We start from the raw sequence: 16,458 nt of genomic DNA, 5'->3' as shown, positions 1-16,458 counted from the left end.
AATAAAATCTTTAAAAAATAAATAAAAAAGTTCCCACAAGCTTTATTCCAAAAATAGATATTAAATAATGTTACAGAAGGAAAAGGAGCTGGTGTTGGGTTCTGATGGTGTCCCCTCCCCTTTACCCTAGTTCTTCTCGTGTCTTGCCTGTTTTTTTTGGCATTTTCTTAGAATGGGGATCTTCTAGCTCCTTGGCCTTATAATAGTGGGGAGCCACCTCCAGAAGCCAACTGCTCTCAATCTCCAATACCTACAAGAGGAGAGAAAAAATCAGTAGGATTCCCCTTTTTCCAACCTAGACTCTAATGTATGTGTGATCAAAAGAGTTTCTTTCTTCCACCTTTGACTACAGGGCTAGGGGAAAGGTGCCAGGCTCTACTACTATATACCCCAAGGGCAGACACACCTCTACACGTCATTCAGAATCCCCAGTAAACTATCCCTAAAAAACCTGATCATAAAGACTGTAAAGTACACTCAGGACAGAGATCCCATCTGCTTTGTTCACCATTCTCACCCCAGCATCTGAAACACCAGGATAATAGGCATTCAAATATGCACTGAATGAATATGCAGTTCTTCAGTCTTAGCAGATGCTGACATAGCTGTCAAGACACAATGCCTTTCTATTTCATCCTACCTTACACCAATGTGTGTGCCTGTTTCTCTGCTGGTCTCAGCAACTTGAACCTGGGTTTTTAGCTTGTTAGGATCCCTGCCCCCCATCTTCACTGTCCTGGGCAGGGGAAGGTCCCCTCACCTGTCTCATGAACTCCTTGGTGGTCAAGACAAGTTCGTGGTAGAGCAGCCAGCGTGGCTGTTCCTCGAAGAGGGAGGAGTTGGGGTGAATGAACACCGTCTGCCGCTGTTTGACTGTGCGGTAGCCGCTCCGGGTCAGCCGAGCCGTGTGGTAGAAGTAGCCAGCAGTGATGGCCTGAGGGGCGGGCAGGAAAGACAGTCACCTGGAAAGCCACACACCTGGCAACGCTGACACTCACTACCTTTTTAGTTCAGGCTTCTGGAGAACCAGATAGGTAAGGAATACATGAAGAAGCCATTGAGAAGGAACCCCTCGGTTCCTTCTCAATGGGAAGTTCCTCAGTGGGAAGACAGCCCAGAAGAGCACACCTTCCACAGGGGAACAGGGCACACCCTCAGGCTGGAGGGACCGCTGCAGGCCCCCAGAGCAGCTTTGCTCTGCAGGCGGAGGGGGTGTGGGCGACAGGGAGACCAGGCAAGCGCTGACCTTGCGGACACGGATATAGTCCCCCTGGCAAGAGCTGAGACCAACTTCCACGCGCTCCAAGAGCCCCTCCAGCTGTTCCCGCACATCCCGGGCTCGGCGCATCGATCGGAACTGCACAAAGTTCTCATAGCACCACTGGGAAGAGTAACCGCTCTCAGCCCACTGGGAAGATGGTTACAAAAAAAGGGGGAGGTTAGTGTACAGAGAAACAGAGCTCCCCCAGGCCTCTGTCCCTCCCGTCGTCACCCGAGCCCCGTGACCTGCGTATAAACGTTCAGCAGAACCAGGTGGTCTCCACCAGGGAGGAAGAAGTTGACCCGGGCGTTGTCGGCATGGACAAGCTTGTCCTTGGGCCGGTAGAAGATGGAGCTGTTCACACACAGCATGGCAGCCACCGTCAGGATCTCTTCGGAACAGCTGTACCTGAGGGAGGAAGGGCGACGCGTGAGGGCTCCAAGGAAGACACACAGGAACAGACACGCGGGAAGGGGAAAAGTGATCGCTGTGCGGGTGTGTCCTCACACGGAGACTGCCGCTGGGACAATGGCTACAAATCAGAGCGGACAGATTCTGGTGGTGGCGATGGCAGTACGGGTGGGTGTCGAGGAGGTGGGCTATCCGTGGAGGTGGGGGCAGGAAAGCGCTGGGGACTTCCGAGGGTAGGAAGGATTTCTGCAGGAGGAAGGGGTGTATCATGTGCATCAGGGAAAGACGGCACTTCAGGTTCATGTAATGACCTCTGCCCTCAACTACGGCAGCGGAATGGCATTTAAAGGTGGTCCCTCCGCAACTACGTCTAAATGTTAAGAGCCCCAAACCTTAGGAAGGAGAAAGTCTCCAAACCAGTCCACACAGCACTCCTCACAGGTGCTAAGTCTTCCACATCCATTTATGCCCCCAAATTTTGTCTGTCAATCTTACTCATTTGGTTAAGTGTCTTACTGCCCCTGTGGAGCCTCAAAAGGGGCAGTTAAGAGTTTTCTAATAACTTATTTGTTAAAGAATGATACAGTAGGGAGAAAAAGAGGAAAAAGAGCAATGTAACAAAGACGGCACCATAGCCAGCTGGTGTGCCGGGGGCCCGGCCCAGGGGGCAGGGGTGGGGGTGCGGTGTGGTGCTTACTTCTCAGAGGCCAAGATCATTTTAGATAACATGGGGTCCACCGGTAGCTCTGCCATCTTTCGGCCAGACTAAGGAGAGGAAAAAGAGTTGAGGCCAGTCCTCCCTCAGGTGTCCCTCCACCACTCAAGAGGTCACCCCAACCCTTTCATCCTGCCCCAGCCCATGCTGCCCTCCGACCTCACCGTGGTGAGCTCCCCAAGGTGGTTGAGGGCTCCCAGAGCATACAGCTGCTCCAAAGCCAACAGTAGGGTCTCATACGGTGGAGGGTCCAGGAAATCAAAGTGCATTAGGTCATGGATCCCTGAGGAAAGATGTGACGGGCTAGAACAGTTTCTCTGCAGGGATCAGTGACTCTAGCCCCACGACCCTCCTCTCTCAGGAGGACTGGGGGACCCCAAATAACCTAAGCTCTTGAGCAGCAACACAACATTGCCCAGGCTGGTCCTCTGGATCTCTGGCACAGTGGTTTCCTCCAGCTCGTGCTGATAGGCCCAGGCAGTATACAGGCGGAAGCACTTGCCGGCAGCCACCCGACCGGCCCGGCCAGCCCGCTGATTGGCTGAGGCCTGGAAAGGAAGGAGAGGCAGGCCTGCTAACAATTGGAGAGGGAAAAGGGAAAGAGCAATACTGATGTAAGAAATCTGAGAGGATGTAGGCTGCTTATTCCCTGTCCTCTAAGAAGCTCCCACAGGCTTCTGAGTTGAACCTTCCCCATGGAGACCCTGCTGGAGCCCAGTCAGGCTGACCTTGCTGCACGGTGTGATAGTGAGGGATTCCATGCCCGTGCGAGGGTTGTAGCTCTTCTGCTTACAGAACCCTGGATCCAGCACATAAATGATGCCTTCGATGGTGAGTGACGTCTCAGCGATGTTTGTTGCCACAACCACCTGAGTGAGAGGGTGCAGAGTCACCCGGAGACCCCACCCACCGCGTGACCTAGAAAAGCCATCCTGGAAGATTCGAGTAGAGAAGCAGCTGCAGATAAAGCACAGGAGCTGAGGGGATTCGCGTCTAAAGTCAGGAGAGGGGGACAAGGCCAGGCAGGAGCGAGGGAGAGTAGGGATGAACAGGGACATAATGTGGAAAGGAAATGGGAGAAGAAGGGTTAGAACTGTTTTCAGAGATGGGAGAGGGGGTCCAGGTCCCTGCCTCCATCTTTCCCACAAGCACTTGCACGCGCATCCTCATCCAGGACTTGCTGCAAGAGCCTCCTCGTGTGTCTCACTGCCTCTACTCCTGGCCCTGCTTACCTGGCATCATTCTGGCATCCAGATGGCCCTTTAAAAATGTAAACCTGTCACATCACTAACCCCATCCATCAGTGGCTTCCCGTCCTCCTTGAGAATTATATTCCAGCCCCTTAAGGCCCTGAGTCCTCTAGCCCTGGCTACCTTTCTGCCCTCACCTCCGAGCATTATGGGCTCCCTCGCTCCACTCCTGCACACTGCTGCTCCCTGGCTGGGTAGAGCACTCTCCTCCCTCGGGTCCTTGGCATGAGCTGTCCCCTCTATTGGACACACTCACCTCCCAGATATCAGCCTGGCTCCCTCCCTCACTGGGTTCAGGCCTCAGCTTCCCTTTCACCTTACTGGAGAAGGAGAGGCCTTCCCTAGACCCCAAGGAAAATACCTTCCTGCCATTCCGCACTCCCACTCCCCTGGGGTCAGTCTCCATCTCCCCATGTGGCACTGTATCTCTCCATGGCACTGGTCACAAATCAGCATTGTGTATTTACGTGTCCACTGCCTCCTAACTTACGTTAGACTGTACACTCTGTGAAGCTAGGGACTTTGCTCTGTTCATCATTGTATCTTCATTCCCTAGAACAGCACCCGGCATGTGGGAGGGGCTCGTTAAATATTTGATGAATGGAAGTTTCGTCTTTGCTCAAAACCCTTTGATTGCCACCCAACCGTCTAAAGTCCAAATGCTTCCAACTGCTATCAAAGGCCCTCCCTAATCTCAGTCCAGAGTTGTTTTCACCATGTGGACCATCCCCTCAACCTTCTAGATTACACTCTGACCTCAAACATACCTTAGGCCTTGCTCTGGAATTCCCTACCTTTTTTCTTAAAAGATCCAGATCAAATCCCACCTTCTGGCACACCAAGGACTTCCCTTCTCCTCTGCGCCCCCACAGTGCTGACTTACCCAGTCACGTATTTGGCTGTGTCTCAGTTCATGCTGAATTCATCCTCTCCCCAGCTCTGGAGGCGAGGGACTGACTACTACTGAGCCTTGTGGCTGCAGCAGGGCCCAGGACATATCTTGCATAGGGCAGGCACATACTCTCTTTTTCACTACTAGTTGTGTGAACTATAGGGGTGAAGAATGTGGGTTTCTCCAACTGACCTTTCGTGCCCCAGGAGGTGTGGGCTGGAAGATACGAGCCTGCATGTCAGAAGGCAGGTTGGCATAAATGGGTAACACCAAGAGCTCCCGGATTTTGGAGCCGAGGCGGCGGCAGCGATCCTGAAGCATCTCACAGGCGGCCTCAATCTCCTCCTGGATTTGGGATGGCGAGAGCAGCACAGGCCCCGGAGTGACCTAAGGCCCACCTGCCAGCTCTGTCTTCCCCTGGGATACATCACTGCCCCTCCCCCCGCTTCTCACACCTGTCCCGTCAGGAACACCAGGATATCCCCAGGGGGCTGGGTCACATGGATCTGCAGCACAGACACTACACAAGCTTCCAGGTAGTCAGCCTCTGGAGCCTAGGGAGGAGGAGGAAAGGGGTCACAGGAAGGCCATCTGTTTGGGAAACTTCTTCTCCCAGCTCAATAACCAGTTTATCCCAGTTCCCTTTTGGACTCTCCAATTCCCCTTCCCTCCCTGGGACAACCTTCTCCAGAGGCCCAGGCTTTGCTGCCTCACACTTAAGCCCACCCTCCCTGAGGGGAGCACCTTGGTATAGAAGATGTCAACTGGAAACCTGCGTCCAGGGATTCGGAAGACAGGGGCATCATCAAAGAAGGTGGAAAAACGGGCAGTGTCCAGTGTGGCTGAAGCCACCAAAACCTTCAGCTCAGGCCGGAAGCGAGCAACGTCTTTGATTAACCCAAAGAGAATGTCTGTGTGTAGGGTCCGTTCATGAGCCTCATCTACCATCACCACACTGGGGAGAGATCAGGGGAGCAGTGAGCCAGGAAAGCTGGCCAGGAGAGGACACCAGGATCCCCTGGGAGAGGGCACAGAGGGAAGCAAAGAGCCCGAGGGTGAATGTGGGAGGAGGGGGTTCCAAAGGGAAGCCAATCACCCCCGTCAGGGAAGACAAAGAGAAAGTTAAAGAAGACCAAGACCCCGAAGCCTGCAGCTTATCCCAGCCTGGGAGGACAGCAGCCAAGATTTGGAGGCTGGAAGCCAAGGCCGGAACAAGTCAGACATCCTCTCTGGGTCAGAGTCACGGGTCTGTGAGAGTCAACAGAAGTAAGTGTATCTGTTTTAAAGGGGGAAAAAAAGTGAGAGCAGGGCCTCTTTGAACAAGGCTGGCTCCCCGGGCTGGCTGGGAATGAACAGCCAGACCTGAGCCACCATGATTCGAAGAGCCCAGGAGGCTGTCCCTGTTGGCCCTGCTGCCTCCTTCTAGGGAGAGGGACCGGGCAAGCCTTTCTGCCCCAAGCTTAGAGGGCCCTGCAGGATTTTTGGTCTCCTCCTTAGTTATCTGAGTGCCACGACTTCTTTATCCTTGCTCAAGTCTTTGGATTTCGAGGTGACAGCCAAGCCTGCAGGAGCTCACCCCGACTATGCTGCTGAAGCCCCCAGCTGTTCTACAAAGCAGGCTGGCTTGATAGGAAAGCCCTACACCCCAAACACTCTTGCACTGGCTAGCCTTCTATGGGTTCTGAGATTTCTGCAAGGCATGTGAAGGCTCAAATCATATTTGTCCTATTGCTCCATTTGTGATTTTTTTTTGAAGATTTTATTTATTTATTTCAGAAAGAGAGAGAATGAGAGACAGAGAGTACATGAGAGGGGGGAGGGTCAGAGGGAGAAGCAGACTCTCTGCCGAGCAGGGAGCCCGATGCGGGACTCGATCCCAGGACTCCAGGATCATGACCTGAGCCGAAGGCAGTCGCTTAACCAACTGAGCCACCCAGGCGCCCCTCCATTTGTGATCTTCTAAGACCAGAACGTCAGAGCCTCCTAAGAGCTGAGAAAGCTCATATTGCTCGGCTGGCGTGACCCCACCACAGGCCATGCACAGACCCCCTCTCCTCCTAAACACATTCGTCCGAGTCCTGCCTGGCCAACACCAGCACTGAGAACTCACTATTCACAGACCAAGCCATTCCAAGACCTGGGCCAGAGGCCCAAGAGTGAGGGCCCCAGCACACCGACAGCCCCTCCAATCTCCACCACTCCGGCTTCGTAGTACTGCGCTGAAATCTGTCTCCCTGTAACCTCTCTCATCATTGCTAGTTGCGCTCTCTGGGGTCATGTGAAACAAGTCTGACTTCTTTGTCCATGTGAACCAGGAGGTCTCCCCTGAGTTTCTCCTCTCTAAGATGAACATTCTAAATTTCTTCAAAGGGTCTTCATGTGGCTTTTTAAGTCTCCACAGCACCGCTCTACCATCCTGGTGTTTTCTAAACTCTGGGGAGCGAGGGAGAGAACTTCTCTGCAGTCTCTTCTACCTCATCTCCATGGCACCTGCAGGTCAGTCCTAGGACCGTCCACACCATAAAGATTCAAGAACTGGTGGGCTAGTCAGAAGACAAAGGCCAAACTAGCTGGATGAGAAGAAAGGAGAGAAAGGCCGGAGATTTAAGGAGCTACAGGAAGGTGCTGAAGGGGAGGAAGGCAGTAGACTGGGTGGAAGAGAAGCTGGTGGCTCTCTCGTGGGAGACGGGAACCCTATGTGTACCTGTAACTTGCGAGGTCAGGTTCAGAGAGGAACTCCCGGAGGAGCATCCCATCTGTCATGTAGCGGAGGACAGTTCGCTCTGATGTGCAGTCCTCAAAGCGGATGCTGTAGCCAACCTGTCAAAAGGGCCATTAGCGATCGAGATTGGACTGGTGCTCCCTGAAAGGAGTGCAGGGCTAGGGGATGAGGGGTCAGTGCCTGGACCTGTGGTGTGAAGCCCTGCACAGTGTGGAGTACGTCTCAGACCCTAGAGGCTCCCCTCCCTGCTCAGTCCCCATAGATCTTACCTCATTCCCAAGCTTCACACCCATCTCCCGGGCCACCCGGGCAGCCACACTCATGGCTGCTACTCTCCGGGGCTGGGTACAGGCAATCTTCATTCCCTTCTTTGTGTAACCCTGAAGGACAAGAGAAGAGGCTTTCCCTTGGCTAAATATGCTCCTTGGGGGGTACAGGGGGCACCTGGGTGGCTCAGTCAGTTAAGTGTCTGCCTTTGGCTCAGGTCATGATTCCAGGGTCCTGGGATCGAGTCCTGCATCGGGCTCCCTGCTCAGCGGGGAGTCTGTTTCTCCCTCTCCCTCTGCCCCCCTGCCCCCGGCTCGTGCTCTCTCTCTCAAATAAATAAAATCTTTTTTTTTTTTAAGATTTTTATTTATTTATTTGAGGGAGAGAGAATGAGAGATAGAGAGCATGAGAGGGAAGAGGGTCAGAGGGAGCAGCAGACTTCCCGCTGAGCAGGGAGCCCGATGCGGGACTCGATCCCGGGACTCCAGGATCATGACCTGAGCCGAAGGCAGTCGCTTAACCGACTGAGCCACCCAGGCGCCCTAAATAAAATCTTTAATAAATAAATAAATATGCTCCTGGGGCCCAAGATAATTCAGAGAAAGAAGGTGTAAATGTACAACAAGGCAGGGGAAAAGGAAGGAACAGAAACTGAAAAGCAGACCACCAGGGCAGACATAAGGATGGCAAACCCTAGGGCCCTCAAGGGCATCCTCACCCAGCCCTGAGAGTCCCAGCCTTCTGGGTAATCACATTCCGGCTCACCTAGATTTGAGTTGGAAAAGGACAGACCCACTGGGGCAGACCCAGAAGCAAAGGGGAACAAAAAAGGGTGAAAAGGCAGGAAACCGAGTCCTCTGACTCGTTCTTTGGCCCTTGCAGAGGAATGATGGCCAAGCTGGTTGGCGTGGGAAGGTCCCCAGCCCACCATCTATCCGTCTACAGGTCTTTCCAAAGGGAACGTTGGAACTAGACACAGACACGGTGGCAGAAGCGAGAACAGAAAAACGAAAAGGGTTTGTCCTTATTCTTAAGAAACTCACAATTTAGTGGAAAAGACTAAATGACTAAAGATGGAGAAGCTAAGTGACTACTCAAAACAACATGTAAAAGGAGGTCTGACAGGACTGTGCTTGTCAAGGGTCGGTGCTCGGCAACCTGGAGGGTGTGAATGACTGTACCTCCTCAAAGAGATACTGCGGGATCTGGGTGGTCTTCCCGGAGCCCGTCTCACCCTCGATGATGAGGACCTGGTGATCAGCAATAGCTGCCAGGAGCTCCTCGCGGAAGGGGAACACTGGGAGGCTACGGCGGACAGCCTGGATGGACTCCTTCTGCTGGGCCTGGGTTGGGGGCGGTGGGCCTGATGGCTCCTGAGGAGAAAGAGGGGCGTGAGCTTCAGGGCTGGCTTCCCGGCCTCCTTAGAACGTCCCAGAGTTCTCCCACTCACCTCGTCGCCCTGGAGCTGAGTGGCCCGCACAAACTCGATGGTCTCCTCTTCCTCCAGCACCAGCTGATACTTGGGCTCCTGGGAAGCAGCATCTCGGGCCCCAAACTTCAGGGATGCTGCCCCCAGCCGGGCCTCCTCCCAGCGTCTCTGCTCCTCCCCAGGGGCGCCTGATTCCTCCTCCACTAGATCCATAGGTCGTGCTGGCTGTGGAAAGAAGGACACGTGAAGACAGAGGAATGCCCTCTCCCCAGGCCTCTCCTTCCCCGTCACTACCCCCACCCACTGGGGTCAGCCAAGGCACTGTCCAGGGTCCTGAAGACCTCCCGCCCCTCAGCTTGGGGAGCAGGGCTGAAGTGGACTCTGCTTTGCCTCACCTGGCCTCGGGTCTCCTCGGGCATGTGGTAACGATTGGTGGCCTCCAGCTTCTCCTGCTCCCCAGCCGCCCGGTACTCTCGGGCTAGATCACGAACTCGCCGCTTGTATTTGAGCTCCCGCCGTTCATGTCGGCTCAGCTCCACATCCCCAAAAAGGAACTCCTCATCAGCCAGCTCTGCCTCCAGGTCCTCAAGCTTCTCTCGCTCCCGCTTAGCCAAGTACTCTCGGCGGGATTTCTTCCGCAGCTCAGGGACCTGGGTTAAGACAGGGCAGCCAAATCTTCACCTCGCTGGGACAGCAACCCCTTCCTTACCTATCCGTAAGAGTGACAAATTCCCTGACAGGCCAGCAGTGTCCCTTGGCAATGTCCAACCTGACTAATGGTGTGCCCCAAGCCGGGCCCATGTGAAAGCCACACACTGACCCTACACGCTATCTTCTAGCAGCACAATCCTGCTGGAAGGTCCTTCTGAACAGCCTCACTGTCTTTGTCAACATAGATACACTAGGGCAATTATTTGAATATTTTAGATTTTCTTCTTACTATTTTATTCGACTTAGTGGAAAGGAGGAAAACAAAAGGGCTAATACCAGCATTTAGAAGCACAGATCTCAAACTGAAAACAAGTGAGACTATTAGAAACCACTGGATGTGCCAACAGGAGGTAATCTTCAGCCTCAGTTAGATGCTCCCTGGTCTGAAATCAAATGACTATAGTTTGGGAAAAGGGGGAAAATACACTATACACAAAAAACTGGAAGTATAGCATCAGAGAGTGTTTTTGTAAGGCAAGATGTAATCAGAAATGCTTAGCCTCTGAACCTCTCCCCAATTCATACAATGTGTCATCTGGCTTCTACATGTTTCCTTTGACAGGAGCTTTTCAGGACACATTATGGATGACAGTAAAAGACTGGCCACATCCTTAAGGCCTTTCTCAGCTCTCACCATGAGCCCTCCCACTGTGGCAACAGCGTCTTCCCTTTGATCAAAACAACCTCCTCTACTGTGGTGGCAAAACCTCATCAAGCCCTCTCCTTGGGAGCCCCAATTCTATTTAATTACTTGGCTTTTCTTGTTTGTTCTATGAAGACTTAAAAGGAACTTATGCTCATGATCTAATCTGAGTACCACAATCAAATACTCTTTCAACCTGATGGAGGGAGGAGATGGATGTTCTTTTAAAATATGGGCAAAAAAACCAGGGCAATGTGAAGGGCACCTGGATGGCTCAGTGAGAAGAGCATGCAACTCTTGATCTTGGGGTCCTGAGTTCGAACTCCACACTGGGTGTAGAGATTACTAAAAAAAAAATAAAATAAATAACCACCAAAAAAAACCCCCCCAAACCAAAACAACCCAGCTCAGGGCAATTTGAGTATCAAAAAGAAAAATGAGGGGCGCCTGGGTGCCTCAGTCGGTTAAGCGACTGCCTTCGGCTCAGGTCACGATCCTGGAGTCCCGGGATCGAGTCCCGCATCGGGCTCCCTGCTCACAAGAGAGTCTGCTTCTCCCTCTGACCCTCCCCCCTCTCATGTACTCTCTCTCTCTCATTCTCATTCTCTCAAATAAATAAATAAATCTTAAAAAAAAAAAGAAAAATGATATGCAACTATAAAATATTGAGAAATAAAAATTCATGAGTCTAATGTGACACACATACACACAAAAAATGGGAAAAAAGCTTTTGTTACCAGTGAGGTGACTATTAGATCAAACTCCTTTTTCTCAAAATTAGTAATTAAACGTTTGCTCTGCCTTTTAAGATTTACTTGTTTGTTTGCTTATTTATTTTTCAGAGAGAGAGAGCATGAGTGGGAAGGGGGTGAGGGGGAGAGAGAGAATATCAAGCAGACTGTGTGCCAAGCTCGGAGCCCGACGCAGGGCTCAATCTCCCAACCCTGAGATCATAACCTGAGCTGAAATCAAGTCAGATGCTTAACTGAGCCCCCCAGGTGGCCCACTTGCTCTGCCTTTTAAGAAGGAATTGTAGCTCATGCCTAGTTTTTTTCTTTTTTTTTTTAAGACTTATTTACTGGGGCAGCTGGGTGGCTCAGATGGTTAAGTGGCTGCCTTTGGCTCAGGTCATGATCTCAGGTCCTGGGATCGAGCCCCACATTGGGTTCCCTGCTCAGCGGGGAGTCTGCTTCTCCCTTTCTCCCTGCCTCTCCTCCTGCTTGTGCTTTCTCTCAATAAATAAAATCTTAAAAAAAAAAAGACTTATTTATTTATTTATTTGAGAGAGAGAGAGAGAGAGAGAGCAATGCAAGCAGGGGAAGGGAAGAAGATGAGGGAGAAGGAGAGAAGCGGACTTCTCCCTGAGGGCAAAGTCCCATGTGGGGCTGGATCTCACCGCCCTGAGATCATGACCTGAGCCGAAATCAAGAGTCTGATGCTTAACTGACTGAGTCACCCAAGCGCCCTGCTCATTCCTAGTTGTTAAGGAAACGTTCTTCTCTACATAAAAAGGTTAGCCAATAAATGTAGAAGGAATGTCAGGCTCTAAAAATCACCTTGTTGTAATCCCCAGTGAAACAGCAGATTTAGGAAAGGATTAGTAGTGATTATACTAAAACCGTTAGATGGGGCGTCTGGGTGGCTCAGTCGTTAGGCAGCTGCCTTCGGCTCAGGTCATGATCCCAGGGTCCTGGGATCGAGCCCCACATCGGGCTTCCTGCTTGGTGGGAAGCCTGCTTCTCCCTCTCCCACTCCCCCTGCTTGTGTTCTTGCTCTCGCTACCTCTCTCTCTGTCAAAAAAAAAAAAAAAAAAAACCATTAGATGAAGGGCTGTTGGCAGAAACGCTACCTGCACTAACAGGTACACAGTCAGTGCGTCCCCCCGATGTGGTGTAATATGAAGTGCACATCGCCACCCAAGAAGTGTTCTGTCACAACTTTTTAATCTGAGTTGAGGCAAGATTTAGACCCAACTTCCACTTTAAAGGAAGCAGGGCATAGAAGAACTCAACACCATAAGGTAAAGAGTCAGATAAATCCAGAATGTGGGGCATGGTACAAGATGAGAGCGAGAGAAAATAGGAAACAAGTGAACAAAAGAGACAACCACCAGATGCAATGCATGAAACCTGACTGGGTTCTGGTTTGAAAAGAGCAGGTACTGAAGACATTTTGGGGTAACTGGGGAAATTTTATTGTGAACAGGTTCCTCATTGATACATGAGAATTACTATTCATCTTCTGGGGTATGGACAATGGCACTGTGGTTTTAGAGGACAGAGTCCTCATTCTTAGGAGAGACATACTGATGGGATAAAATGCCATGATGTCTAAACTCCTTTAAAAAGCTGAGAAAGAAAAAAAAAAAAAGCCCACATTTACACAGCCATTGCAAATACTACACATAATATTAGCCATTTCTGAATCTTAGTAGTTTCTATATGAGAGTTTATTATACTCCTCTCTTAACTTTCCTGTTTGGAAGTTTTCACGATTGAAAAGGAAAAAAATAAATAAATTCTGGCAAATAAAAACATTGCGCCCATACTGACAGATGGCTCAGAAGTCTCTGACCATGGTGGGTCCTGAGATGGCTTGGCCAGGAGAGACCTGAGTTCCACTAGGCCAGTTTTAGGATATCAAGGGTCTCAAAATTCTTTTGAGAATCCGAAGTGTGACCTTACTTGGGAAGACCAGGCCTTTGGAAAACCGCTTACCCTACCAAAACTCACACCATGACAAGTTCAGTTCATGAGTTATAAGGGCTGTGTCCCCATTCAGAAAGAAGAAACTCAGGAAACTAGAGGAAGATCACTAGACCATGTTTGGGATGGAGGGATTAGGTGGTAGGAAGGTATTTGGAATTGGGTGTGCCCAAGCTGACCAGACAGCACACACCTCAGCAGTGGGATGGCAGCCCTGCCCCCATCCTCCAGCCAGCCCCTTGGATGTTCCAGCTGACCTCTGATTACATCTCCTTAAATCTCAGGGAAAGCTCACATCTCCCTCACGAACACAGTGTGATTCAGATCCTAAGGAGTAAGATGGTTTGTGGGCAGCTTCTTTCCCACTACAACTTAAGTAAGTCCTTGGCAAGCTCCTGTCAAAACAGACCTGACAGCCCATCAGCATCCCCACTGTACTTCCTTTGTGTCCCTTTTCCCTACCCCAAACCACTTCATCAGAAAATTATTTCTTTTGCCTTCTTACGGTTGGCTTCCTGGGCACTAGGACTCACCATGGCTTTCCGGTCTTCCTCGGCCATCTTCAGGCGCTTCTGAGCCTCTTCATAAGCCTAGGAGAAGAAACCAAGAGTGGAGGGCTGTAAGGCCAAAATCTCCCACAGCCACTCCCCCTCTAGAATCACAAGGCTCATTCGGATTTACCATTGCATAAAGAAACGGGCCTTCTCAGTGAGGAATCTCAAGGGCTACAGGTTCGGCAGAGGGTCGCCACAGCCAGAGGACCCAGAAAGGCCCTCTTACTATAAAGATGAACACCACCAGAGCCCATCCTGGTCTTCCCGGAGATCAATATCTCTGCAATCACACCCAACCTCAGGTCTGACCCAGGGATCTTCCTGCGGATTTATAGAACATGCTGCTCTTATGTACCTTCTTGTCTGACCGCTCCAGGACATTTCGAGTTCGATCTTTGTCCCGCTGCCGAACCCGCTCAGCGAAGGCATCACGTTCCTCCAGGTCCTGAAGGCGCTCTCGCTCCGTCCGCTCCCACTCATCCTCCGACTCTGGCTTCCCAGTCTGCTGTTTACTCCCCCTGCAGCCCAGCCCGAAGGATTAGATAAGGCCTCCTACGAGGCTTATCGCCCCCCTCATCCCGTCCCATCCTTTCTCACCCTGCTTCTGACTTACCCTGTCTTTTTTTTCCCCTTCTCAGAAATCTCTTCCTCCTCTTCTTCCTCCTCCTGACATTTCTTCCTGAGGTGTTTCCGTTTTTTATGCTTCTTCTGGAGACTGCTCCCAGCTCTACCTACGGTCTCCTCGCTGCTCTCCTCACTGTCTTCCAGCAACTTATAGGATCGGTTCTTCTCCAGCAGGGCTCGTGCCTCTCGCTCGGCCACCCGAGCTGGCTTTTCTACCACTGCCTTCCGTGGTACCTATCAGAAGGGAAGATAATGGGATGTGAGCAACTCCTGATCTCTGCCAACCTACTTTGCCCCATTCCGAATTTAAGGAATGACCTGATCTTAAACCAGCCTTCATTGTGTCTTTTCCCCATGGCTTCACACCATGTTCATCAATCAGCCTGAATTGGGCTTCTCAGCTTCTGAATCTCCTTGCAGTCATTCACTTAACAAACATTTAATGAAGCCTGTCTGATGCACCAGGTACTTACTAGGGACCAAAAGACAACAATCCCTGCCCTCATGGAATTTATTTTACATTCTCAAAACCAATTCTCAATTGTTCAGCCTCTGTTCTTCCCCACGACTAAGTCATCCCAATGCAAGAACTGATATGCTACAAGGACTGGTTTGCAGAGGCCTGTCATAAGCTTGGCACTGTACCAGATTCCAGGATACATGCTAAACAGATATACATAAAGTCCCTATGCTCATACCACTTAGGTTCTAAACTCATCTCCCGCCAGGCACCAGATGTGACAACCAAAGCAGGCTACTTGCCGTTCTATGAACATGCTGAACACTTTCTCTCTTCCATATACCTAACTAAGCACCTGTTCTGTAAGGTGCTGTCAGGTGGGAGAAATGCAAAGACAAGAAATACAGAGTCCTGTCCTCCCGGAGCTCACCTTTACAGCTTTATTCCTTCTCCCTTCTCTACCAGACAGATTTTGGGGACTCTTTGGGGCTGCTTCCCCTGATCACTACGCCTACCTTTTCTGCCTTTTCCACAGCACTTCTCACATATCTTTTCTATAGCCTCACTAGTCAAAGTGTAGCCTGTGGACCATGGGATTCACCAGGAAACTAGTTAGAAATGCAAAAACTAAGATCCCATCCCGAAACTACCTAATCGGAATCTGCATTTTAATAAGGGTCCTGGATGAGTCGCACGCATATTAAAGTTCGAGAAACACTGCTCTATAACACTTAACGTTCCTTGAACTTCTTCCCAGAGCTGGACGTCCAGCACGTAGCACAGTACCCAGGCGACAACGAACAAAAGCTACGTGCTTGTGAACTGAACTTGCTTAATTCCCGGAAAGCCAGTTAGCCCAGCCTCACCTGGACAAATAACCTGGGGCCCCTCCCCTGCTCCACCTCCTCTCCCGCCACTCCCACGCCTGGCCCCGCCCCGCCCCTCTCGACACCTTGTTCCACAGCCTCAGGGCGAAGTCCCGCGCTGGCCCGCTGAGGTCCAGGGTATCGGTGTCTCGCAGGCGCTGCACAAACTCCTCGGCCGAGGCGCAGCGCTGCGCGGTACCAATCAGGAACTGGGCTACGTGCCGCTCGCTCAGCCCCAGCACCGAGTGCAGCTCGTCCTGCACCCAGCGCTCCAGCCCAGCCGGCGTCGCCATGATGACCCACGCTGCCCCGTTTCCGGCCCTGAACTGTCTCGAGTAGCCACGCTGGTGGCTGGGCCCGTCGGAGGCCTGGAGGCCTGGAACCCTGGGCCGGAGTCAGAGTTCCGCAAAGTACCTGCCTTAGGACCTTGGGGTTCGGTTTCCGACAGCCCGAAACCGTCTTCCCGGATCGGGGAGGCCGGTAACGGCCGGTCATTTCCGGCCTAAGCACTACGGTGGCCGAGCCAGTTCAAACTTAACGGAACCGCTCGTGAAGCTCGGGGTAAAACGTTTTATTTCCGCCTCCAGTTAAGTCTCTCTGTCGCCCTCTGATGGCCGGTCTGTGGTTACCTCACTCGCTCATTCAACATAATGCTGTGTGCTAAGCACAATTTTTAGTTGCTGGGGATATGGCAAGGAACTAATTAGACAAAAACCCCTTACGGAAGGGAGGGGGGAAGACAAGATACATAATAAATAAAACATGTAAGTCCTATGGAGCCAAAAATAATGCAAGGTTTGTGTGTTGGGGGGAGATTATATCTCATATTGGAAGGTTAGGGCCATGTTGATGAAAGATTAGCCCATGCTGATTAGGAGTAACCTTTGCTAGTACCGGCACCTGCCGCAGGAATGAATACAGGTTAGACGTAATCGAAGACCTCCAAGC

General features: G+C 51.4%; 1 protein-coding gene across 1 annotated transcript; it reads right to left on the bottom strand.

Annotated features, from left to right (window-relative positions):
* Positions 1 to 18: 18 nt before the first annotated feature.
* DHX16 (DEAH-box helicase 16) lies at positions 19 to 16,458 on the bottom strand. The gene is made up of 20 exons (XM_027601033.2): positions 15,597 to 16,458; positions 14,174 to 14,418; positions 13,916 to 14,078; positions 13,540 to 13,596; positions 9,343 to 9,597; positions 8,969 to 9,172; positions 8,700 to 8,891; positions 7,521 to 7,631; positions 7,234 to 7,349; positions 5,274 to 5,484; positions 4,985 to 5,083; positions 4,722 to 4,874; positions 3,116 to 3,256; positions 2,773 to 2,935; positions 2,552 to 2,670; positions 2,370 to 2,437; positions 1,507 to 1,669; positions 1,247 to 1,408; positions 761 to 934; positions 19 to 250 (listed from the first exon to the last, which is right to left on the bottom strand). The coding sequence occupies exons 1-20, from the start codon at positions 15,801 to 15,803 to the stop codon at positions 122 to 124; spliced, it is 3,132 nt and encodes a 1,043-aa protein (XP_027456834.1). The 5' UTR covers positions 15,804 to 16,458; the 3' UTR covers positions 19 to 121.

Source organism: Zalophus californianus, chromosome 7 (assembly GCF_009762305.2).
Source record: "Zalophus californianus isolate mZalCal1 chromosome 7, mZalCal1.pri.v2, whole genome shotgun sequence".
Classification (NCBI taxonomy): domain Eukaryota; kingdom Metazoa; phylum Chordata; class Mammalia; order Carnivora; family Otariidae; genus Zalophus; species Zalophus californianus.
The sequence above is the reverse complement of the archived record's forward strand: the minus strand, read 5'-3'. Positions and strand labels throughout refer to the sequence as shown.

Coding starts and splice junctions, on each gene's coding strand:
- DHX16 (XM_027601033.2), bottom strand. CDS start 15,803: ATGGCGACGCCGGCTGGGCTGGAGCGCTGGGTGCAGGACGAGCTGCAC. Junction 4,875..4,984: donor TGGTGTTCCTGACGGGACAG/GTGTGAGAAGCG, acceptor TCCCAAATCCAG/GAGGAGATTGAGGCCGCCTG. Junction 2,671..2,772: donor GTTGCTGCTCAAGAGCTTAG/GTTATTTGGGGT, acceptor ATCTTTCCTCAG/GGATCCATGACCTAATGCAC.